Raw genomic sequence first — 26,281 nt, forward strand, 5'->3', positions numbered from 1 at the left:
CTGAAATTCTTTGCAAATGAGTATTAGATCCCTGGTAAGTTAAGGGTCCTAGGTAAACGTGGTGAAAAGAGCTAATATTGTACTGACAGACAGCCCAAAAGAGGATACCAAATGATTGCCCTTTTTGTGATTATTCTTCTGAAGATATGTATGTGGATAGGAATTTATCTCTGATCTCGTTATTCTCCAACAGTAAACCAGAAAGATGAATAAGTCTTTAGTCTTCTTAGATTTCTTGTTTCTGTGTTTTCTGGAATAATATCACATATTGGTTAAACTGAAATTAAAAAAAATTGTTTTCCTACACTGGTGAAGAAATTTTATGTGGGATATGTATGTTTCTTTAGGAAAATATAACAATAAATTAGAAAGAGATAGATTTTATCCTTTTCAGTTGCCTTTATTGTCAGTGTGTGGTTATGTTTAGAAGTTTTTTGGACAGTACTGTTGTAAAAGCATACCTTAGTCATTGAAGCATCAGTTTGCATTAATACTTCATTTCCACTTTATTCACTGAAAGTTATAGCTGTCAACTTTTAAAAAGTCCATAGTTTGTGATACACCAGTTGCAGAGCTGTATTTGTATCTTAGATACTTAAGTAGCATTTAATTATACAAATTGTGCAAGGTGTTTGAAGAAGTAAATTTTCATCATTGTATATGGCTTAGAAGATAAAGCTACTTAGTCTTATAATGGTTATATGCATTTTGTAACCATGGGGTGCTTATAATGAAGGCTTTCATACGTCATTATTTAAATTTTATTTGGATGGAACCTAAGATAGAACTATAGTCATGACATAAGAAGATAAGTGTGGACCTGGTTGCAGGACCTGTGGACAAAGTCATGATTTCACCTTTTTACTCCTAAATAATTATCTTTACTTCCTACTCAAATGAAATTATAGAATGGATTATTTGAACTTCCTCAGTAATTTCCTTGCCAAAACCACTCTCTTTTCTGTCATGATATTGATGAGATTATTCATGTGATGAAACTGCCCTAGAAGACAATACATCTAGAAAGTCTGCTGTATTATATATTGCTGATCAGACGAGTAGGCCCCTCAAATCTCACAAGGGATCTAATGTTCCTTCCTACAAAATAAAGCAGTGATTTATTACTTCCTGATGGTAAGCTGCCACCCAGGAATTTTGACACAACTACAACGAGGAAATAATGACACACATCTTTAAAGGCGAAAAGAATATTGAAAAGTAAAACTTTTTAAAACTGGCTTAGGAGGGTTTATCTGCACATTGTTTCCATAAGGTATGTTTTATTTACCAGGAAATTGTACCCTCTAAGTAGTCCAGAGTTAGTTCGTTAGGCCCTTCTATCATTTGGATGAAATCTTCTGCAAGGATATCCAAATTTATTTGTTCGAGTTGCCCAAAGAATATCTCTAATTTTAAAAAGAAGAAAATCTCTAATAGCCTAGCCTCCCATATAGTCTGTTCCAAGGATGCCTTAACCCCAGCTTCACGTTTATTAAAGATTGTGCCACCAGCTATCAGCCTCTCTTTCCAGCTCAGTCTTGCCATTGCCTCGTGTGGCTCTCCTTTTCACAGAGTTGACCCTGTCAGCATTCTTGTCTCACATTTCCTTGATCCTCACAAGTTCAGTAGCCTTCCTTTCATCTACTCAGACTTAATGCCCAAGCCTGGAATTTAGAATCATCTAGAATTACTGTACTTCTAATAATTAAATTAGTAAACTCTCATATCATAGTATGACCCCATCCATTCTCTCAAACAGTCATCATTGTATCAACTCTGTTTCCTGAGCTACGGAGACCTCTAGTTCCTTCAGTTTGAAGGTTCTTCTTCCTTCTCTATACAAACCAAACTCCATGGTCAGTCGTTTGCCCTACCCTCACCAGTACCCTTAATTTCATTATACTCACCACATCCTGCCAAAACCAGCTCCAAACGTAAACTAGTAATGCTATAATGTACTTCCTCTGTTCCCATAATGGGCGGTTCAGCATTCCTTGAGAGACTATCAAATAGCCAAGCAAATTGCCTCACTGTTCCTGGATTTATATTTGGACTGGGCCCTCAGTATGGACTGTTAATAATTTTTGTTTCTGGTCAGCTCTCTTTCCCACTACTGTCAGTGATGTTTCAGCCTTTTAAAATCTTCCTTAAAACTCCCAGACCACCTTGGCTAGTTCTTCCTCAGCTGGTGGATCACTCAGTGTTAGAGTCTATGGGGTTCAGCCTTAAGCCTCTTATTTTTCTATTTGTGTTGACACCTTTATTCATCTCTTCTAGTATCCTAGTTTTAAATACTGTCTATGGGTTAACAAGTCTAGCAATTTTATCCCCAGTACAGAATTTCCTCGGAACTTAACTCACATACTCACATTTCCACTTGGATGTATATTGGCATACAAAATTTGATCTTTATTTTTAAATCAGCTTCAACTATTGTCTTCTCCATTTCAGTGAATAATGTGTCGTTTCTTGTGATTATTCACTTCAAAAATCTTCTACCCATCTTGACTTTTGTTTATCTCTTATATTCCACCTCCAATTTTTCAATAAATTCTATGCTTTTTCTTTAAGATGTAGCCAGAATCTTAATACTTCTTACCACTGTCACTGTGGCAACCTGAATTCAACTCACCAGTTTATCTCTTATGGGTTATTGCAATAGACTTATAGCAAGTCTTCATAGCACTTATGGAAATAGTACTACATATTTTGTTTATTTATTTGTCTACTGTCTGTCTGTTTCCCTTTGTGAGAATGTAAACTCCATGAGGGTAGGGATTTTTGTTATGGCAGCAACCCCTGGAATAGTGCCTAGCATTTAGTAGGCATTTAATAAGGCCTCATTGAATAAGTGAAAGAAAGTAGAAGGCAAAGTGTTAAAGTGAGGGTTGGTTTTACTAGGAGCATAGTAGTAGGACTGAAGGCCATAAAAAAGAACAGAGATACAGATGAGTGAATAAATGTGGTGTTGGGGTTGGTTTTTGGAAAGATAAATTTCACATATCTTTAGCTAGACAAATAAATAGAATCAGAGAATAAAGGGGAGACATTATAATTTATACAAACAAAATACAAAGGATCATAAATGGCTATGATAAATAATAACATACCACCAAACTAGAGAAGCTGCCAGAAATGGATAAACTCTTGGACACATACAACCTCCCAAGAGTGAAATATGAAATAGAAAATCTGAACAGAATGATCATGAGTAAGGAAGTTGAATCAGCAATAAAATATCTCTCATCTAAGAAAGGCTCAGGACCTGATGGCTTCACTGCTGAATCCTACCAAACGTTTAAAGAAGAATTAAGACCAATTCTGCCCTAACTGTTCCAAGAATATTAAAGAGGAGGGAATACTTCCAACCTCATTCTATGAGCCTAGCATTACCCTGATACCAAAACCAGACAAGAACACAACAAGAAAAGAAAACTACAGGTCAATATCCCTGATGAACATATATGCAAAAAATTTCAACAAACTACTAGTAAACTGAACTTGAGCAAATTAAAAGTATTATTTACCAAGATCAGGTGGGGCTTATCCTAGGAATACAAGGATGGTTCAACAAAATATACAAATCCATAAATTTGATAAATCACATTTACCGAATTAAAAACATAAAATGCACGATCATTTTAATAGATGCAGAAAAAAATATTTGACAAAAATTAACATTCTTTCATGATAAAAACTTTCAATAAATTGAGTATAAACAGAATATACTTCAACATCATAAAGGCCCTATATGACAAATCCATAGCTAACATATTGAATGGGGAAAAGCTGAAAGCTTTTACTATAAGATTTGGAAAAGGCAAGGATGCCCACTCTCACTATTTCTATGCTGCATAGGACTGGAAGTCCTAGCCAGAGCAATTAGGCAAAAGAAAGAAATAAAGACATAAAAGGCATCCAATATGGGAAAGAAAGCCGTTAAATTGACCCTGTTTGCAGGTGACAGGATCTTATATATAAAAAATTTCAGATTCTACCCAAAACTGTTAGCTCTTAATAAGTGAATTCAGTAAAGTTTCAGGATAACAAATTAACATGCAAAAATCAGGAGTGTATCTAGCAGTATCAATCTGAAAAAGAAATGAAGAAAGCAATCCCATTTATAATAGCTACAAAAAAAAATAAAATAATGAGCAAGAAATTTAACCAAGGAGGTTAAAGATCTCTGTACTGAAAACTATAAATCACTGATGAAAGAAATTGAGAAAGACACAAATAAATGGAAAGATATACTGTGTTCATGAATTGGAGAATAAATGTTGTTCAAATGTTTCTAACACCCAAAGTGTTCTACAGATTCAATGCAACTCCTATCAAAATACCAATGATATTCTTCACAGAATTAAAACATCATAAAATTCTTATGGAACTACATAAGGCCCTAAATAACCAAAGCAATCTGAACAGAAAGAACAAAGCTGGAGGCATCACACTCCCTGAATTCACAGTATGCTACTGCAAAGCTATAGTAACCAAAAACCAACACATGGACCAATGGGACAGAGCTGAAAGTCCAGGAATAAATCCACACACTTACAGCCAACTGATGTTTGATATAGGTGCCAAAAATACACAATGGGGAAAAGTCAGTCTCTTCAATAAGGCATATTGGGCAACGGATATCCACATGCAGAAGAATGAAACTGGACTTCTGTCTTTCGTCACATACAAAACTTAACATGGATTAAAGACTTAAGTGTAAGACTAGAAACTTATGAAACTACTAGAAGAAAATATAGTGGAGAAGTTCTATGACATTGGTCTGTGCAATGATTTTTTGGATATGACTTGAAAAATATAGGCAACAAAGCAAAATATACAAATAGGATTTTAGCAAACTAAAAAGCTTCTGCACAGCAAGGGACACAATCAATAGAGTGAGGAGACAACCTACAGAATGGGAGAAAATATTTGTAAATGATACATCTGATAAAGGGTTAGTAACTAAAAAAATATAAAAAAAACTCTCAACTCAATAGCAAGAAAACAACCCAATTAAAAAAAGGAGAAAACACGTGAATAGATATCTCTCAAAAGAAGATATATAAGTGGCCAACAGGTATATGGCCAATAGGTATGAATGAAAATGATGCTCATAATGAAAAAGACGCTCATTGTTACTAATCATCAGAGAAATGCAAATCAAAATGATGAGATACTACCTCCCTCCATAAAATGACTATTATCAGAAAAACAAAGCATAAGTGTTGCTGAGGATGTAGAGAAAAGAGAACACTTATACACAGTTGGTGAAAATGTCATTTGGCACATTCATTACGGAAATGGTATGGGGGTTCCTCAAAATATTAAAAATACAACTACCATATGATCCAGCAATCCCATTACTGGGTATATATTCAAAGGGAATAAAATAAGTATGTGGAAGAGATATCTACACTTTTATCTTATTACAGCAGTATCCACAGTAGCTAAGATATGGAATTTACCTAGGTTTCTATCAATGGATGAATGGATAGAGAAAATATAGTACATATACCCAATGGAATACTATTCAGCTATTAAAAGAATGAAATTCTGTCATTTGCAACACACAGATGAACATGGTGGATATTATGTTAAGCAGTATAAGCCAGTAGTAGAAAGACAAATACTGCATAATCTCACTCTTATGTGGAATCTAAAAAAGTTGATCTAATAGAAGTAAAGAGTAAAATAGTGGTTACCAGAGGCTGTGGTTGGTAGGAGGGAGGGGGCTTGAGAAGATGTTGGTCAAAGGATATATAATTACAGTTAGATAGAAGAAATGAGTTCACAAGATCTGTTGTTCAGCATAGTGACTGTAGTTATTGACAATTATTAGAAAAATGCAAATATAATGTCGTGTTCTCAACACAAAAATGATACTTATGTGAGGATCTGTATTTATTAACTAGATTTAACTATTTCAAAAGTGTATATGTTTCAAGAAATCATGTACATGATAAATATATACAATTTTATCTACAAAAAAAAAAGTCGTTCTTATCACCTTCCCACTCTTTCTATTTCCACCACTTTACCACGTCTGTGAGCTCTTCTACATCTTAGTCCTTTTTTTCCAGTCTCAAAGGAGACCATATTTGTCTTCTTGCTGCTTTAACTTATTTCACCTGCTTCCTTCTGGGGCTTGCTTCCCTTTCCTCCTCTTCCCTCACCCATCCCCCAGTCTATAGATATGCTCGAGTTTATTATAAGACAAATAAAGGTACCCTGTTGACTCTAATTCCCTCTCTAATTACTCTCAACCTCTCTTTTTACTTCTCATCCAAACTTCTTAAAAGAGAAATCTACAGTATCATCTTTTCTTCTCCCTTCTCATTTAGTCCCCAACTTATGCTTTTGGCTTTTTATTCTTGTGTCTAGGCTTGTGACTTTTAAAACCAGATTTTATCTATCTACAATTCTAATATGACCATGTAATGTTTCCATCAACAATGTCAACAGAACAAAGTCCAAGATTAATACACTCTCCCCTTCTGCTGCTTTCCATGCTTCCACTCATCTCCTTTTCTCAGCTTTGGATCTCTGTATCATCCTCTTCACCTTGACTTAACTTTCAGGTGCTGCCTATTATGAAGCTTCGTGGGTTGGGTAGGCATCCTTCATCACTGTTCCCTTAGTAGTCTGTTAATATCTTTTTTCTTCTTGTGAGTAGTCTACTGACTGTTTCCTGTTCACCACTGTTTTCCTACCTCCTGAGTGCCTGTCACACAGCAAATACTTCATACAATTATTTTTGAATAAGTTGAGAATAAATGAAGGAGAAGGCATATCCTTTAGAGTAGCATTGGTATTCTGATACTTTAAATTTGTATTTTGGCATTCTTGTTAATGATAAATGTGGAAATTTTCTTGCATGCTTATTGATCATGAGTCAATAAATTAAACCTGCAAACCCAAGGTTAAATGGATGAAAGCCAGTTTTGAAACAGACCAGATGATGAGTTCGTGATGACCTCACTGAGATAGAGATGCTCTGTGAGATTCCAGCTGATCAGCTTGCCAACCCGCTGTTTTATGCCATCCCCTCCAACAGGATCTTCCCGGGGTTGTATTATTTTCTCTGGTAAAGGGTATCATAAAAAATATTCTGATATATTATGACTATTTTTATAGGTGTTTACTTTGGCAGCCATATACATGATCACAGGACACTAGGTAGTTTATCAAAATAAATGAAATAAATATCATGTTATATTGAGAATAAAGTCAAGATAAACCGTCGACAAGGCTGAAAGTCTAATTAACTGCGTGTCTCATAGGTCTCTGCTGGTGGTTCTGAAGCCAAACCTCTGATCTTCACGTTTGTCCCCACTGTCAGAAGACTACCAACCCATACTCAGTTGGCTGATACCTCTAAATTCCTTGTTAAAATCCCAGAAGAACCAAGTGATAAGAGTCCAGAAACTGTAAATAGGGTAGGATTATTTTTATTCTTTTTTTATTTCAAACAATTATATTAGATTTTTGATAATGATGACTTGGAAATTTGTATATATTTCCTGTGATTAAGTTCCTGTGACTCTACGTTTGACTAAACATATAATAATGGAACAGAAGCATAAATGTTATCAAATCATATGTTCTCTCTAATGCACTATCTTCAATTTTTTTCAGTTTTACATCCTATTGTTTGCTATTCACATGACAAATTCTGCCTCCTGGCACGTTTCTTCAAATGTTTCTTAAGAAAATAGTAACAAAATTTAAAAATGTTTTAATTTATGTCAAAATAGAACACGAAACAGTGAGATGTTATTATTTTTACGTAATGAATTAGTAACATTAAACAATGTAATACCCAATGTTGGGGCAGTTGTGGAAATATTGGCATGCTTATACTTTGCTGCTGGTTTTGTAAATTCATACAACTTTGGTGGAAATTCCTTATCTACAGTTATAAAACTGTTAATAACCTGTCAATAATCTAACTCTTCAAAATATATCACAAGGAAATAGTACAAAAGAAGAAAAATTATATAGGAAAATAATTATGGGGGTAAAAGAACCTAATATCTAACAATCAGAAAAATTAAGAATATAATAGTACATCACTTTGGCAAAGTTATACTTATGGTAATTAGGTAATTCCATGGAAGAATGTTAACCTTATAATATTAGGTGATGTAATATTGTGTTCATATCCTCATCATCCCTATCTAAAATAAGACCAAGATTAGAAGTGAAATTAAACAAATTTTTAAAACTTGAAAATAACTTATGTTAGAATAATAAAATTTTGAGTAAAAATGTTTTCCTCTTTAAAATGTGTTTTAATATTGCTTAATTCTAAATAAAACGAGATTGGGGCAACTTTATGTTGTTCTTGACACAATTAGAAAGGGATAAAATAATCAGATTTACCTTGTCTGTAAGAAAAAATCTTATCTAGAAAGTAGTAATATTTCCATGCTTCTGGAGTTTTTAATGCCGCTATTTTCTTTCAAAGACTAATGGGGCCAAATTGTTTCAAAGACATTCTGAATACTATATATGGCACTTCTAGATAGTTTCTCTCCTACAGCACTCATTTACATAATATTCATGAGATCCTTTGTAATTAGGCCCTATGAGTGGTGTGAGACTGTAGCTACATAAACCAATCTTGGTTACAAACCTCCAGAGCTTACTAAGATGATAATATTCATCTGTTCATTGCAATGATATATATACAACCACATCTTAAAAAGATTAAAGATTTTTCACCCTATCTTTTAATTAGTCCAACATTAAAATAATGTGATTATTTTAAGTAGCAACAGTTTATTGAACATATGTTATTCTCTTGGTGATTGGATTCCAAGTGAATAAAGACAATTCATATGGCTTGCTTGTTATCAGGAAGGCAAGCAATTAAAAAAAAAGAAAAGTGTGTAATAAAATTCCTTAGAGTCATAAATACTATGAAAAAAACATGTCAGAGTAGATAGAGAAAGATGGGCAGAGAAATTTTAATCAGAGGCAATTTGTGTTTTACCCTGACTATATCATCGTTATCTGCTGAATAATATGGGATGGGTGTATAAAATCAATCTTTTAGTTATATTTAATTAGTGATTTGACTTCTGTCTTCATACATACAACACATGCACACTTAGGACACATTAAATTGACAGCCAGAGTTGAAATTGTTAACTTATTTTTATTTACTGGTTTAACTTTCTATTTTGAGATCATTTTAGCCTTACAGAAAAGCTGCATAGAAAAGAATAATAGTAACCATAGTGTAGTTATAAAAATAAGATAATTGACATTAGGCTGTTTAAACACAATTTTATTATACATGGCTGTCATAATTTTAGAAAAAAAAGTTCGGTAGCTTGATAAAGCTATCTTGATCCTGGTCTTGAAAACATATGTATTCATAGAAAATTGGATGGGAAAAGACTGAGTATTACAAATCCAAAATAAAACAGTGAAAAATGCTTTGTACTAAAAATATCTATGTCTTCTTTTTGCTGTTCTATTTATGAGTTCTTCCTAATTAACTTAGATTATTTTGTCTGACTATGCATTTTGTTCCAATTTTATTTTTCCTTTCAGACTTTTAGAGAGATTTTGTATTATTTTAGAATCTTTCAATGGGGATTTCCTTCCTCCCTTAGCTTTGAAATGATATGCAGGTTGCTTCACCATTAACTAAACCCTTAGCCAATCCCCATTTGTTTCACAAATGTCTTCATGAAAAACAATTGCTCTCTCCCTGTCTCTCCTTAAAATATCATGTCATGACTTACTTTAAAACAGTTAGGTTTGCTTGTTGACGTTGATTATTATTCCAAAGTTGTTTGGGCTTAGACCAGGACAAACAGGTGGGCTAGTGGGCTAGCAAAAATAAACCATTAACTTCAACTCTATCTCTCTCTTATGTCAATCTAATTTAATATATTTTTAAAAATATAAGGAGGTTAAGCTTTTCAGTGTACATGCCAAGAAGAAGCATTTATTAAACTAATGTCAATGTTTGCATCTCTCCACATCTATTACAGTCTAAATCCAATGACTACTTGACCTTGAATGCTGAGAGCCAGCAAGAGAGAGACCAAGGGACATTGACTTGTCCTTCAGAGGTCAGTGGAAGGATTTTACAAGAAAGGGAATTTGAAGCAAACAAACTTCAAGGAATGCAGCAAAGTGACCTCTTCAAAGCTGAGTATGTCCTTATTGTGGACTCTGAAGGAGAAGATGAGGCTACAAGCAGGAAAGTTGAACAAGGGCCCCCAGGGAGGATTGGCACGACAGCTGTCCGGCCCAAGTCTCTAGCAATCTCTTCCAGTCTGGTCTCTGATGTAGTGCGTCCCAAAACACAGGGGACTGATCTCAAGGCTTCATCACATACTGAAATGCTTCATGGGATGGCCCCTCAGCAAAAGCATGGGCAGGTAGGTTTTGTCTTCTTGCTGTCCGTAAGAAAAAAAAGTGTTTATGCACCCTTTGTCTTGGGCTGTCTGCAAAGACCTTCCTGTTTAAGGCAGACAAAACTTTCAAAGAAAAATATATTTAAAAAGCCATAATCTCAGGATAATAAATCATCATAGTGTAAACAGATAATAAATCTATAAAATGAAAAGCATTAAGCAATTATGCCGTGAGTTGGCTGAAAAGAAAATGTAAAGCATTTAGTTGGAGTAAATTTGGGAGAATACTACCCCTTTCTTTTAAATAATTCTTGAATAAGATTGATATTAGGAGTTTCTTTAGTCAAGAAAGTGTGCTTGGTGAGCTGAGTCCATCAAGAAGCATATTTCAGATATAAGAAAGACCTAGTGAAAAGATAGTAATTAGATATTAGAGGTAGACCCATTGATTTTAAATTAGTAAAAGACTAGTAAAATGATTAACAAGGAAATAAGAGTAAGAAAAATAATTTCCCGTGTTTGTCTTAAGGAAAACATCTTTTGTGGTCTTGAAACCCACCAGGGTGTGGCTGACCTCAGTGAAAGGGGAAAATATACCACTCCAAAACTTAGCAGCAAGATTGAATGGTTCTTTCAAGGTAGAGAGAGTCTGGTGCAATAGGAGAAGCCCCGCATCTGTGATGGCAAGAAAGAAAGGATGTGGACAGCGAGGCATTTTGAAGACAAAAATTAGAATAATTTTGCCATTGACTGGCTATTTTCTATAATGAAATTATAAGGTGACTTTGATGAGGTATAGTTAGAATGTTAGAAATGCAGAGGCTGGCTTTGAGAGTAGGTAGTGGATGCAGAGCTCTAACTTCGTAACAGTGACCGTGAATTGGTACCAAGATGTCCTGTTTAGGATCTACTAGAGCAGGCACTTGGAATCAACCCAAAGTAGTTTAAAGGACATTTTTACTGGCATGTTGATCTTTTTGTTTTACTAGGACAGGACAAATGCAAAAAGGCAGAATAGGTATTGGAGTTTTGGTGCCACACCATCTTTATTCCTGAAGTCTTCACTGATTTTCTGGTGGTGCATTTTTATTACCTGCAAGCATCTAGTATCTTATATTGTCTTCTGGTAATAAAAGACACACTCTGTGGTACTCACATTTTCACTGGACTAAAAGATTTATTTCATCTTGAATTTTGTTCTCAGCTATGTATTGGAACAAAATACAATCATATAATTAAAGGTATTCTCAATAAGCTGTTAACAGGTTTAAACATTTCTTTCTTGCCTCAGAAAAGATAATGAAATCGTTGGAGATGTAGAAATATGGAAATCAGAGATGTGGAAATTTCCATTGTTAGAGTACAACAGCTTTAGGTGACTTATTTGAGAAAAAAATGTAGGGGTGATGATATTAATTCAAAAAATTAACAAAGCAATTGTTGGGTCTCTGATTTACTCTTTTTGCTTACTGATTTTTTTTAACCCTTAATTGGCCATTTGTTTTTTTTGTGTGTGTGTATCCAAATATAGAGAAATGAATCTAGAGACTAAATGCATCCTTTAAAATCTTTTTTCCAAAAAGGGTTATTTAGGAGCAGGTTATAGTTCATGTTATTAGCACTCCAAATAAAAAAGCAGAGCCCAACCTCATATATTAATTGTGGCTGAAGATTATGATTACCAGTAATAGAGGAATACTAGATCCTAAAGTGTTTGACCAATTACCAATTGTTTGAATAATTACCAGTGTTCTTGTTTCTGTTTCCTATAATAATCCATTTGAGTGAACAGTAGGTCATCATGAAATAAAAATTAGATGAATATTACCACAAGTGTAAACTAAGGAGAAATGACCAGAGCACCAAAGAAAGCAGTCTGGAAGTTTAATATAGTGAACTGTAATGTACAAAGTCTAAACAAAAAATTACACAATTGGGCTGCTTGATGCAAACAATATCAAGTTTTCAATCAGAAATGCAGTCAAGTAAGTAAATTTCTAGCCTACCTGGTGAAAATGAATCCATATATAGAATTATCTATAAGTTAGCTCTATTGGTTAGTCATTGATAAAGTATTCCTAACAAATGTCTTCACTTCTTAGTCTGGCCTTTAACCTTTCCACAACCTAGCCTAGGTTTCTTTTTCAGTCTATATCTTTTACCTCTATTCTTCAGCTCTCCTGAACTATCACCAAAGTACGTACTTCATACCTTCCTGTCTCTGAGCCCTTGATTCCTCTGGTTGAATGTTTCCTTCTTCCCTAGCTCTTCTCCATTTTGACCTAGGCTACTTGATAATTTAATCTGAGTTCAAGTAGCCTCTCTTCTTAAAGATGTTCCTTTTGGAAAAAAGTTAGTTATTGTTCATCTTTGTGATTTTCTTTATTATTTTGTAGTTTTTAGTAGGGAAAAAAATCTCCATTATAATTCCTTTTCATTCTGGTGTAATAATATCCTTTTATCTTTCTTCCTTACTGACTGAAAACTACCTGAAGTCAAGTTTTGGTCTCTTGTTAATTTCTGTATTTCTAGCACTTAATGCAGTGCCTTACACATAAAGGGGGTTCAATAAAGTGAGTAAAAAAAAATTAAAAAGTTCACATTTCGTTTCACCTTTGAAGTCCTTGTTCAGATATTGATACCTTCATGAAGCTGTTACGTTTCCCTCAGTGAAAGCAAACTCTCTTCCAATATAATTTTAATAGCTTTTTTTCTGTACATATTTTATAATTATCATAGGCTGTACTATAGCTATTTAGATACATGTCTTATCTCTCCTAACAGATTGTAAAGTCTTTACAGGTAAAGCCCATGTCAAATTCAGTTTTATTAAACATTTTGTCCCCTGCAGTGGTTAGCATATTATCTTGGACATAGTCAATATAAATATTGTGTTGAATATATAAAGTCCCCAAGTGCTTTCTTTGAAATGGCATGTTTAAGTATCTTATGTTAAAAAAAAAATCACTAAATAACTTTAAAGCACGTCAAAAGTAAACATGTTACATAAAATAAGGTGTCAAAATCCTCTTAAATAAAATTCAGAAAAGAAGAGACTTAAATGTTCACATAAAAGCCTAAGAATTTTCTTAGGGATAATATTAGCATTAAAAGAGAGGTTGAATACACATACAACACAGTGATTCATCTGAAAGACCTATGATAAAGTTTGGAGCTAAGATAGTGACAGTGGGAATCAACAGAGAGCCTTATGAGGTAGCATTAACTGAACTTGTTCATTGACAATATATGGGAAAAATTAAGCACGAATGGGTTTATTTCCTAGGAAATTGGATGAATGTTGGCATCATTAATTGAAGAATGAATAACAGGTCTTGGGAGGGGATGGGAAGAGATTAGACATCTGATATTGAGTTTGAGAAGCCTTGGTGACACTGCATGATGATATCTACAAAAAAGTTGGAAGTATGAATCCTGGACACAGGAGAGAGAAGGAAGACTGGAGATATTTGCCACATAAGTTAAAGTGATGGGAATTTACTCAGGGAAAGAAGGTAAAATAAGACAGGATTCAAGCCAGGAAACGGGAAAATACAAAACGAGCTGTGAAAAAAGAGAAGCCAATGAGAAACCTAGATGTCTTTTTTCTAAGAGGGGAGCCAAAGAAGCCTGAGAGAGTGGTTTTATGCAGTGGAAGCTACGGGACTTCCCAAAAAGAGGAGTCTGTAGTGGACTATAAAACAAGGTCAAATAAAGTAGGTCCCCTGAGTCCATTAAATGTGGAAATTAGGAGGTCATTTGGTGACTTTGGTGGGAACAGTGTGAGTGAGGTTATGGGGACAGAAATCAGGCTGAGAAATGGTTAGGAGGTAAGGAAAGGGAGGTCTTGCATTGGAGGGGTGGTATGGGAAAACCAAAATGAGATGGGCAAGGTACTGGCCATGTACCTCTGGGTGAGTTACTTGAAGTCATAAACCTCAGTTTTCTCATTTGTAAAATGAGTTGGTAGATATCAAACTTCTTTGTGAAGATTAAATGAGATAATCCATGCAAAGTGCCTAGAATAGTGCCTGGCCAATAGCAGGCTCTCAATAAATGATTTTCTGTATCTAAGAAGTCTGAGATGGCAGCATGATTTTTGGGCACAAAGTAAGGAACATGTGGAGAAGGAGAGTTTTACATCTCTTTCAAATGTGGCTCAGAAGTAAGAACTGGGGAGAGGAACATGGATCATAAAAATAAGACCAGAAGAACTGACTGGGGCTAAATAATGGAGGTTCTGACATGAACGAATTTGGACATTGGCACATATGTTTATTAAATAAGTAGATTTCATGAATTCATAGAAGAGAGATTACAGTAAGTTATTTGGATGGGGCATTAGACATAGAAACCATTCATATACCCCCAGGCGTCAACTTTAAAATGAAATACCCTATTCATACCAGCATACTGCATTACACAGCCTTCGTGTGTCTCTCTTACCGCATTAGATTCCTAAACCCCTTAAACTTGACAAAAAATATTTTTCTCACTTCTGCTTCCCATCACGTAATACAATGCCTGGAATACTCTGGGTTCTTAAATAATGTCTGATAAATGAATGAATGATTCTCCTTTTTACATGATGTTGTGATATAAATAGAGAATAGACATTACATAAACCCTCTTAGGGAGCATTCCAAGCTGAGAGAAGTCGATAATAGAGTATGGAAGAGCACCTAGGACTCCTGCCTTATAGTTAGCGCTGTTGCTCTGCGTTTTGCTTACTTAAGCAAATAATCTATAGCTTCTGACCCCAGAGATTTAGAAGTTGAAAACCTTGAAAGAAGCTGGGAGGTTCAACTTTCATGTTGGATTCGGCTAAGTGGTAGAGGGCTAGTTTGGAATGTCAAAGTGCTTCACGAAACACGCCCTGTTTATATTAGGAAGCCGCAGATTGAGTGTTCATAGCCATCAGCTGGATGGCTCTTTGCATGCAGAGCAGAGCCACGTGGGCCCTGATCTTGCACTCAGTAAGTGAGAGGTGATTAGTAATTCAGGCTCCACATGGGCCTTCTTGGTCAAATAATTGCTTTGAGCAGTTGGGGAGGATTAAAAATTTAGAGGCCCTTTTTTTTTTTTTTTTAAACGATTCCACCCCTTTACTTTGCCTTTGTGGACACAACTCCCGCTCCCTGAGGCTCCAGCGGCCCAAGGGAGAAGCTTCCGGTACAGGACAGTTTTTAGACACATGGCCTGACCGTTTGCCATTTGACGATTACAGCAAATGATTCTATTTGTGATTTCTACCCTTCCCATTGCCTCCCACCCCCCCCCCCCCCAAAAAGTAACCGGACCGTGGGTTTTCAACCGTATTATCATATAAATAATGAGACCCGTCCTGGTGGGAGCCTCCTCCGTTGTCGCTGCTGGAGATGAACGCGGAGGGGCGCTGTGCCACATAGACTGCCTGTGACGTCGGGAGTCTCATGGCGGCTGTCCTGGGCCCGCCGCTGGCGTTTTCGGCACCTCCAGGCTCAACCACCGGTCTGTCTCTGCTGGGCCCAGGGAAGAGCCCGAGGGCTGCGAGTGTGTGCGGCTTCCCGCCCGTCATCGCTCGGGCTCGAACTCATGCTGGAAGGGACGCTTCCTCTCTCTACCGTGCTTCCTGTGGGCGGGCCAACCCTTCCGCGGACCCTGGGAGCCGCAGTACCGGCCAGCTGGCAGCGCCCTCAGAGGCTGAACTCCGGAGCCGCTTCTCAGTCACCCTGCAGGGAGGGTAGTGGCACTCAGTAGGTGCAAGAATTCTCCTCCTCTTCCAGCACATCCCCGTTGGTCATACTGAGGACAGGAAACTGTTCTTCTGTGGGGTCTGTAGGCAGCTGCTGAACTGCAAGCCAATACAAGCTTTGCTCCTTCTGTTTGCTGGAGGTCTCTTCGGCCTTGGGCCGCCAGGCCCTCGGCACCGGCTGCAGGTCGTCCAGGCGATTGTCCACAGTCACAGCGTTGAGGTGCACCACCTGGAAGCCAGGGGCCACAAGCCAGCCCCCCAGCCCGCCCCCGTGCCCTCCCACAGCAGCTCACGAAGGCGTCTCCCTGAGCCCCTTTCTTGGTTCTTGTCAAAGGCATAGGAAATGGACAAATCTCTGACCAAGTGATTTAATTTTTTTCTACCAACTTTTCTCCAGTGATCTTCTCACTGCTACCTCTCCATTTATTTTCTTGCTTTGGGTGAGTATATGTTCTCTTCTTTTATCTTGTTACCTTTCATGGTGAATGAGACTAGAGTTACTTAGGAGAATTTTTATGAATCAGCGAGAGGCCCCAGGCTCTTCTCTGTTGCTGGCAGAATCCCTATAGTCCCTGAATGGTAGCTTGTCACTTCCTCTGGATGGATTAATTTGTGCTATTAATCAGGTACAAAGGAAGAACATGCCTGGAAAATCAAGTCGCTTTGACAATTCCAGCAGAAAGATGATGTAGCCTTTTAAGAAGAGAGTCCCCTGATTGGTTGATGTCAGAATTTGAGAACTTGTTGATGTCAGAACTTGGCTGGGGAGGTAGAGACCGAATTAGAGGTCTGAGGCAATGTTCTTCCTACCATCTTCTCATCCTTACTGCCCAGAGTCTAGAGCAGAATAAGAGGGGGCAATTGCTGAGGGAGGGGTCAGACCCTCTTCAAGGAGACACTATGTCTCTGCTTCTGCATCCTTCTGTTCCTCCATCTACTAGACATTTTTTTTTTAATTCCTGCATGAAGATAGTAGGCTAGGCACTGGACACTAGGGGTACAAACTTTAAATGACATATAATGTACCTTTAAGGAATTTAAAAAGTGTATGTGCCTGGAAATAATGACAACAGCATGCTCAGAAAACATTGGGAAGCCTATGGGGAGGATGCCAAGTCAGCCTGGACCATCAGAAAGGGTTCACAGAGGCAGTGTTGCTGAAACTTGAAGTATGAATACATTTTTTGGCATTCCAGAAAGGTAATAGGCAAGGAAGTGCCAGCACTTAAGAACAGGGTGGGAGATGAGAAGGAATGAAGGAATATGAAAAGGACTCATCAAAAGATTGGAAATATCCTAGGAAAGGGTAATGAAATAGAGGCCCTAGATAAAAGTATTGAAAAGGAGGGATGGATTAGAAGAGTTACACCATGAACAGAAATCAGAAAAGGTAAGGGATTCAAGTGCCTTTTGGTTTTAGGAAAAAGAAATAATTGTAGACGTTAGTGATAACAGTTTTCCATGTAAGGGTGGAGGACAAATCTGTTAAGTCAGTGGGAGGCGTATTAGTTTTCTGTTATACAATAGATTACCACAAATGTAGTGGTTTCACAAATTTACCTGTTTCTCCTGGTTTCTATAGATCAGAAGTCTGGACATGGCTGAACCAGGTTCTTTGCTCAGGATTTCTCACTAGGTTGAAATCAAGGTATCAGTCAGTTTGGCGGAATTTATTTCCTTGAGGCTGTAGAATTCATGGCAGCTTGTTTCTTAAAGCCAGTAAAAGAGAAAAAGTATCTCTGCTGCTTTGAGTCTCTAATGCCAAAGACTTTTTTTTATTTTTATTTTTTATTTTTAAGAGCTCACTTGATTAGGTCCTACCCACACAGGATAACCTCCTTTTTAATTAACTTAAAATCACCTGATTCAAAGACCTTTGTTACATTTGAAAAATTCCTTCACCTGTGTCATATTCTATTAGCGTCAAGTCACCATTTCCACCCACACTTAAAAGGAAGAAATTCTACAAGACTGGGACTTTTTGGGTAGTCATTTTAGGGTGTGTTGGCTACAAGAAGTAAGAAACTCAAGGCAGTGATTATATTGTGCAGACTTGACTGAGAAGAAAAACACATAGGCCTGTAATTATGGGAAATACAGGATCAAGACAGAGCTTGGAATATATATGTATGTATTTGTTTTTCTTTTGCTGCTTAACAAACCATGCCAATATTTAGTGTTTTAAAACACAATCTTTTATTTAGCTCAAAAATCTGCTGGTCAATAATTTGAGCTGTTTTCAGCTATGTGGTTCTGCAGATATGGGCTAGATTCAATTAATCTTTGCTGTGACCTACCTATGTCTGTGATTGGCTGTTGGGTTAGCTGGTGGCTGGTTAGCTGTCTGGTGGCTGGGTAGTTGTCTGCTGAGATGTGGTCTTATATCTTCCAGTAAACTAGGCGGAGCTCATTCATATTATGGCAGTGTTCTGCACGCAACAAGCCAGTAAACCTCAAAGCACAAGTGTTTTTCAAGACACTGCTTCTTGTATTGCATTTGATGATGATGTATGGGCCAAAACAAGTTATTTGGCTACCTAGATTAAAGGGTGGAATAAATGACTTTCTGAAAGAATGGAAAAGAATAGAGAATTGTGACGACTTTCACTATTCAACACAATGATATTTATTATTATGTTTTTAAAAGAGTGAATTTCTGTTTTATATCTATGTTAGGATCAGGGAACTGGGAAAAAAATAAAAAGGGTAAATACATAGGATATGGGGAATAACCGACGAAATGACATTTCTAAGAGAGCAGAAGCTGCTGTGATTCAGAGTACACAGGAGAATTCACCTTTAAAAAAGTGAAAGGTTTTAAAATTCACCTTCCTTAGAAAGAGGGAAAGGGAATAAAGGCGATTCTACCAAAATTCATTTTCCTGGTAATCTTGATTTTCCTTGGAATTAAGAAACCTAGGCCATCTGTTGAACATAATGGGAGAAATAGCAGGTTTAGGGTTTGCGGCGAACACGAAGGTTTTGGAAAAGCTGTTCATCAGAACAGTAGAGGAAGCCAAGGTCAACATGATAACAAAAAAAGAAAACACAAATCAACCAACCAAAAGAGGGAGAAGTGCAGGACCCAGCTGAGACTATAGACGTTGAACTTGTGCTTTCACCAATCCCCAGTAACTCACCCAACCAGTATGTGAATTGAGAAAGCCTCCCCTTCCATAGGTTAATTCAGTGCAGGGGAATTCAGTCCCACTCGGCTGTTGCCCTTGTGTAGGATGCAGTTTGAAAAACAGGTGCAGTGGTCCTGCCAATTAACAAGTGGTATCAATTTTTTCTTAGAGCAACTTTAAGTAGACGAGATCTAGAAACATAATGACAATTGCTGGAATTGCTTTAAGAATGAAGGTTTGCCAAATTGATTGGCAAGAGAACATTGGTAAGAAACCTCAATAGCTAGAATGTTGACAATGCTGGCAAGAAGGTTGAGATTTAACAAAGTATTACTGAAACTTAAAAAATAGAGGATGAGGCGTATGAGACTGGATAGCAAGAGAGGGGCTTTGTCATGAAGAAAAGAGCTTTAGTTAGTGGTAGACACAAAGAAGACACTGATGAGATCTTAAGCATAGGTGATCAGATTTTAAAAGTTCAATCTGGTGGTAGGTTAAATGGGGTGCAAGTAGAAGTAAGAACACCAGAAAAGGTTATTTAATCTTTTAAAGATTAGGTTTCTGCCTCGTCTCGCTGTACAAATTCAGGAGGGAGAGCACAACTATATGCAATCCACATCTGGTGCTCTCAGAATCTCGGGAACTATTCAAGATACTAGGTATCAGATCAGTCATTTTAGTTTTCATTCAAATGCTTTCAGATCTCATAGAAATATCAGGGAAAACTGAATATATATACAGGAGGAGTTCATTTTAGATTTACTAAAAATACAAGACAGTTCTACAATAGAAATTTGTTGTTAAAATAACTGATGGTCTCTATCATATAAGATCTGAGGGTGAATTTATGATTAGGATCATCTACCTAATGATAGGAGCACATTGCATCTTTTGTTACTGAGATTATTGTGAATGTTTTCCAGAGTTCTGGATAGTCTTTCTAGGAGAAGAGAGTTTTGAAAATGACTTTAGAGAGTTTTGAAAATGGCAAGGAGGTTTCCAGCATAGTTCTGGGGACTGGAAAAACGGTCATTGGTAGCTCTAGAGTGATGTTTGAAGCAAAGGAATCAATACAGATGAGGTAAGAAATAAATGGTAAAAGAAGACCTAGAAAAGCCTTGAAGGAGAAGCAATTAAAGCATCAGTAGCAAACCTTGAGAACAACATAGGGGGTTATGAATGGGAGAGGAAGAAGACATGGAAATAATTTGTGTTAAATAGATGCCAATAGAGAAGTTTGGCATCACTAATAAGGGATTTATAGGCAGGGGTAAAATGAGGGACCGATTCTGAGCTACTGACTGAGAATTTGACAGGTGCCCATTTTTTCTTTCTGCATACATATTTTCCTGCCTTTACTTTCTCTTTTTAAAAACGTATTAATTAGAGAAACTTAGGAAAATCAGTCTTTTTATTTAAAAAAAAATCCTTCACCCCTGGAAATTTTATTAAAATATGGTGTCACATTTTTATATTAGTACAAATTAGGATAACATCATGGTATTTTTGCAAGTTAAAAATGAGTATGTTGCATATTCTTATCAATATATTAAACAAGAAAAGATAAGAATTATATGCACATTAATATAAACATGGTAAACATCTTTAGACTTCGCAAAGCCTTTCTGTTAGAAGTTCCTCAATAATCAATGTTTTAAATATATTAAAACATATAATAAAATTCTGAGGTATTTATATTAGGTAAAATATTATTGTAGTAGAATGTTTGGTCATTAGAAATCATCATTTTGAGGAAGTTGGAGAGGTTAATCTTTTCCTCTGAATGAGACCCTAACAATTACAATTAACAATTATGGTCTTAACATAGTGATAATTTGGTGAATATTCAGGGTAAATAATTGAGTTTGTCATATACACTAAAGTTATTTGGAAACAACAGAACTGAAAAGGTAAGATTTTTGTGATTGCTGTTATTAATTTACAGAATTATTTACCAAACAGCTATTCTAGGCTTAGTACAACACGCAAAGACACACTACACAGCCTAGAAATGTTTCTATGTTCTTTTAATTAGGAGAGATCAATCATAGGAAACACTTAGAGAAGACTTTTCATTTGTGGTTAAAAAAAAAAATCCCTAAATGTATTATTTACCCTAACAATCTCTTAATTACATATTTAGCTACAAATGATTGCATAACTCCAAATAAGACATGGTCATTCTTGTAGTGACAGAAACATTCAGCTGCCCAGCTAGGAGTGTTTGGATTTAAATATATCTCTAACCACATGGATCAGTTACATAAACATTGGCTAAGCAGACTTGTTTCTAAGTAACACTTACATGAGTGAATTGCTAAGCTTTCTTCCTTTATTTGATTGAATTCTGCTTGACTTTCAATTACTTCTGATTTTCCCATATTCTGGGTTATGCCAATATATTTAGGCATTATTTATGTAGCAAGAATTCGTCTGTGTTGCAAAGATACATATATATTTACATATAAAAGACAGGAACATTTTGGGTATGTTTACTTAGAAACTTAAAAGTTTGGGATGAGTTGTTTGAATTTGCCAGTTTTAAATATTTCTAGAGATTAAAACTATATGGTATGAAAGCCTCTGTTAGGTCTGATGGAAACCTTACAGTGTTATAAGCAAAATCAAGAAATATCTTTTACTTTATTTATAAAGATTTTGCCAAGTTTGACTGTTATGTTTATATATATTTTCCTGCTATGTGCTTAATGCAATATCTATATGTAAGTCTTAATATTTATTGATATTTTGAATGACTGATGTTCTCTAAATTCTTTATTATACATGCATGTTTATTAATTCTTTTATTTATTGTCATAAATCAATGACTTTGAAGGGAAACCTCTGTTTAAAAGGTATTCAAATTATTTATAACTTCAGTACTTAAAGTACTAGATGATTTTTAAAATGGCACAAGACTACATACATCCAGTTGTTTCACAGGCTCTCACTGGCTTCTCTTGCAAAATGATGAATTGTTCTTTATTTCCTTTTTATTTGGATTGGTGGGTTTTCTTGTTTCAGGTGGATTGTATTTGTAAAGTATTCTGGCTTCTTTTGGTATAAAAGAGAGCCTATTTCTTCCAGCATAACCCAAATAATTTGTTAAATGTTCATTATATGTTCATGTTAAATGTTTATTCTGGCAAATAGGAAAATTAAGCTAAAACTTCCCGTCTAATTTGGACTTTGCTTTCACTCTCTCAGTTTATCATTCTGTGTTGATATTGGGTGTTTCAGCTTTTGAATTCTGGGTACTTTTCCAAGTTCACAGCATTGTAGGAATTAAATAGTAGAAACTCTTAGAATTTTAAACACTTGAAGTGTGTTAAGAATTTTTTTAAGTCTTGTAGTCATTATTATAATATTATGGTTTATATTCTTACAATGGAAGAAAATGATTTTCCAAAGTGAAATTTGCAATTTATACTGATGGTGATTTACATCTTTCCAAATCACACAATTCCAAATTAAGATAAATATTTTAGATGCTGTCAATGAATTATCTTCCAACTATGCAGTATGATTTTATATTGATTTCATTCTGTGGAATAAATGAGGTATAGGATGTAATACTTCACAGCTTATTTGTATCTTATTTCAAATTCAAAGCAAGGCCTCATTAGCAAAACGAATTTCCTTCATTTTTATGGAGGTTTAAGATGTGTTCTTTTGTGTAAGTTGTTTGCATAATCGCGCAAGTGACAAGAATATTTTAATCGTTTCACAAATAATGTCCTATTTCAATCTGTCTATTTCTCTTTCCTCTAGTTAACTTCTTCTCCCACTACCTCTGAGCAGCTTGCCTGTAAACCACCTGCTTTCTCCTTTGTTTCTCCAACTAATCCGAACACACCACCCGACCCAGTTAACCTCGAGGGAGCCTCTGTCCTAGAGGAGTTCCACACTAGGAGGCTGGATGTCGGTGGGGCCTTGGTGGAAGAATCATCTACGTATTTTCAAACTACCGCTCACTCTTCACCCTTTTCTGCATCGAAGGGCACCTCCTCGACGTTACTGTTTCCCCATTCCACTCAACTATCAGGTTCTAACTTACCCAGTTCAACTGCAGCAGATCCAAAGCCTGGACTGACCTCTGAAGTTCTGAAGAAGACATCTGTCACCTCACATGCCCTTAGTAGTGGAGAAAGTCCGAGAACCTCTTCTCTTCCACCGTCCTCCAGTGCTTCTCTGAAGTCGAGTTCAGCCTCCTACATACCAGTCCGCATTGTCACGCATTCACTCTCTCCGAGCCCCAAACCATTTACCTCCTCTTTCCACGGCTCTTCTTCTACCATCTGCAGCCAAATGTCATCTAGTGGAAATCTTTCAAAGTCAGGGGTAAAATCCCCGGTGCCCTCCCGGCTTGCCCTTCTCACTGCCATTCTCAGGTCAAACCCTTCCCACCAAAGACCCTTTTCCCCTGCATCCTGTCCCACCTTCTCTCTCAACTCCCCGGCCTCTTCCACGCTCACACTTGATCAAAAACCAAAGCAGACCCCACTGACGCCTAAAAAATCTCTCTCAAGTTGTTCCCTGAGAGCTGGGTCTCCAGATCAAGGGGAGCGCCAGGTTTCTGAGTTGACCCAGCAATCTTTTCGCCTGCCTGTTTTCACCCAGTCTACTCCCCTTTCGCAGGCGCCCTCCCTCTCTCCTACAAAACAGGCTAGTAGCAGCCTTGCTTCCCTGAATGTAGAGACAACACCATCACCCACTTTGAAGAGCAATACAATGCTCTCCCTGCTACAAACCAGTACATCCAGTTCTGTGGGTCTTCCTCCAGTTCCTCCAAGCTCTTCTCCTCTTTCCTCTTTAAAGAGTAAACAGGATGGTGACCTCAGAGGTCCAGAAAGCCCCAGAAACATTCATACATACCCTTCTACATTAGCCTCCTCTGCATTATCTTCTCTGTCCCCTCCTATTAATCAAAGAGCTACATTGTTTTCTTCAGAGAAGTGTTTCCATCCTTCCCCAGCTCTTTCAAGCCTGATAAACAGATCTAAAAGAGCATCATCCCAACTATCTGACCAGGAGCCGAATCCCTCAGCTCTTCCTTCAGTCCCTATCTCCAATGCTAGCTCTGCCTCTCTTCCCAACCTGAGGTCCTCCTCTCTCCCTCGTGCCAGTCTGCCCACCCACATGCCCCACCTCAGTCCGTCAGCACTGTACCCACATTGCGGCAGTGGTACCCTGCCTTCAAGACTTCGGAAATCTGAAAGCACCACCCTCAACCACAGGTCACCTGTTTCAGCCCTGTCACTTCCCCTATCTCTAACAAGAACTGAGGAGCTGATTTCACCTTGTGCATTGTCCATGTCAACAGGCCCAGAAAATAAGAAACCCAAGGTATTTTTTGCATGTTGCATGATGCATGTTTATTTTGAAACAGGGAAGAATCTTTATTTTTCTCCAAGGCAGAAATCAATAGTTATAGTGTTCATTCTGTGACTATAAGGAGGAAGAAAAAGTACAAGAGGGCTCCAGGACTTGGCATATTTGAATGTGTAAATGAATTATAATGCATATAGAATTATGTGTTTCAGTCACATCTTTGGATTTTGTAAATCCTCTTCCTCTTCCTAATTTCTTATATCTATGACTCCAAGGGTATTATTTTCCCCCCGGTGTAATATGAGTTACACCATTGGTCGTAATGACAGAATTAAAAACAAGTAGTTGAGATTTGGGACTATGATATATTTCTGACTGTTTATTAACAGGGACCCTAGCATCCATCCAAATATCCTGTACTGATGGAATAGTAGACAGGATTAATATAAAATGGAATCTTATTTTAGATCTAGGCCTATGATATAGCCAAGCCCATTCTCCTGGCAGAAGGCAACTCTACGCTAAGGCATGCTGGCTTCTCAGCTATTCTCAAGTAATTCAGATTGTGGATCACCCACACTCAGAATTTGATAGGTGTTATATCAATAAAAGGAAACAATTAAAGTGCCTGCATAAGAAGACATGGTGATTTTCAGCTCAGTACATTGAAATACTGTAGTTTTAGAGCTTTGAAATATCATGGAGAGTATGTTTCACTATCACTTTTCAGATGAATGTCACGTTGAAGGGATAAAGTGATCTTCATTGTCTTGTAAATGATGTTACAATGCAATTCAAGTCAAAGCATGCATCAAATACCTGTTATATGTGTACCACTACTATGCTAGCTTTCTTTGGAGAGTACGTGGTTTCTTTTAAAGAGAAGTAAGAGATAATTTTTTTTTGCCTTAGAACAATTCAATTTTAATCAGTGGAAAAAAATACACAATTTGGAGAAGCTATATACAGTTATTAAATCTACAATACAGCTAGAAAACCAATATAAGGCAAAATTAACTGTGTAAGTCAGATTATAAATAATCAACTGAGTTCAATATAGCAGGAATACTGTGATGGAACATGGTTACTGAGAGAAGCTATCAAAAACGTGAGGCCTGTGGGAAATGTTTAGGATTTAACCTAATGAAGAGGAAAGGAGTTGGCATTTCAGAAATAAAAAACAACCTGACCAAATATACAGAAGATAATCCTAGAAGGCTGTGGAGACTTAAGACAATTGGCCTTATAATCTAATAGTAATAATAACAATATCAAGTGCTTTTTGTGAGTCAGGAACTATGCTAGTATACAAAATAGTTGAAAAATTAATTAATGGATTACATCAGTTAAATTTTACAATCATATGGAGTTGGCAATACTATTTTCCCTATTTTGTACACCAGGAGACTGAAGTTCAGTGAATAACTTGTCTGGGTCATGGGTCTGGTACAGGGCTGGCATTTATATAATATTAAGTCTGCTGATTCTTGAAGCCATATTCTTTATTACTATGATTTATTGCTACAAAGAAATAACTCATGTTAGCAATTTAGCCTGACTTTATAATTCTCATGAAGAAAATCATTATTAAGGAATAATGACCAGAATTCACAATTTATATAATTTTGGGATTATTTTAAAAATGTATTGGAGATTAAATCATTGTATTTTAAACATTGAAAGCAAATGAGATGGATGAAATTTAGCTT

The 26,281-nt window shown here is 36.5% G+C and overlaps 1 protein-coding gene and 1 pseudogene across 19 annotated transcripts in view; one reads left to right on the plus strand and one right to left on the minus strand.

The window, feature by feature from the left end:
- MLIP (muscular LMNA interacting protein) overlaps positions 1-26,281 on the plus strand; it is a 271,628-nt gene that overhangs the window by 110,493 nt on the left and 134,854 nt on the right. For 15 of the 19 annotated variants that reach the window (XR_004275622.1, XM_032299718.1, XM_032299721.1 and 12 more), the window contains 3 exons: positions 7,284-7,439; positions 10,011-10,403; positions 23,013-24,587. Coding sequence is in view for 18 of the 19 variants with exons in the window: in XM_032299718.1 (XP_032155609.1) it covers positions 7,284-7,439; positions 10,011-10,403; positions 23,013-24,587 (2,124 nt within the window). In the remaining variant the exon portion in view is untranslated. The remainder of the gene's footprint in view (positions 1-7,283; positions 7,440-10,010; positions 10,404-23,012; positions 24,588-26,281) is intronic. The other 4 variants (XM_032299726.1, XM_032299727.1, XM_032299725.1 and 1 more) reach the window with 2 other exon arrangements.
- Positions 15,933-19,291, minus strand: LOC116565658 (annotated as a pseudogene).

Source organism: Sapajus apella, unplaced genomic scaffold (genome assembly GCF_009761245.1).
Source record: "Sapajus apella isolate SASKATOON/1434 unplaced genomic scaffold, GSC_monkey_1.0 scaffold41, whole genome shotgun sequence".
NCBI lineage: Eukaryota > Metazoa > Chordata > Mammalia > Primates > Cebidae > Sapajus > Sapajus apella.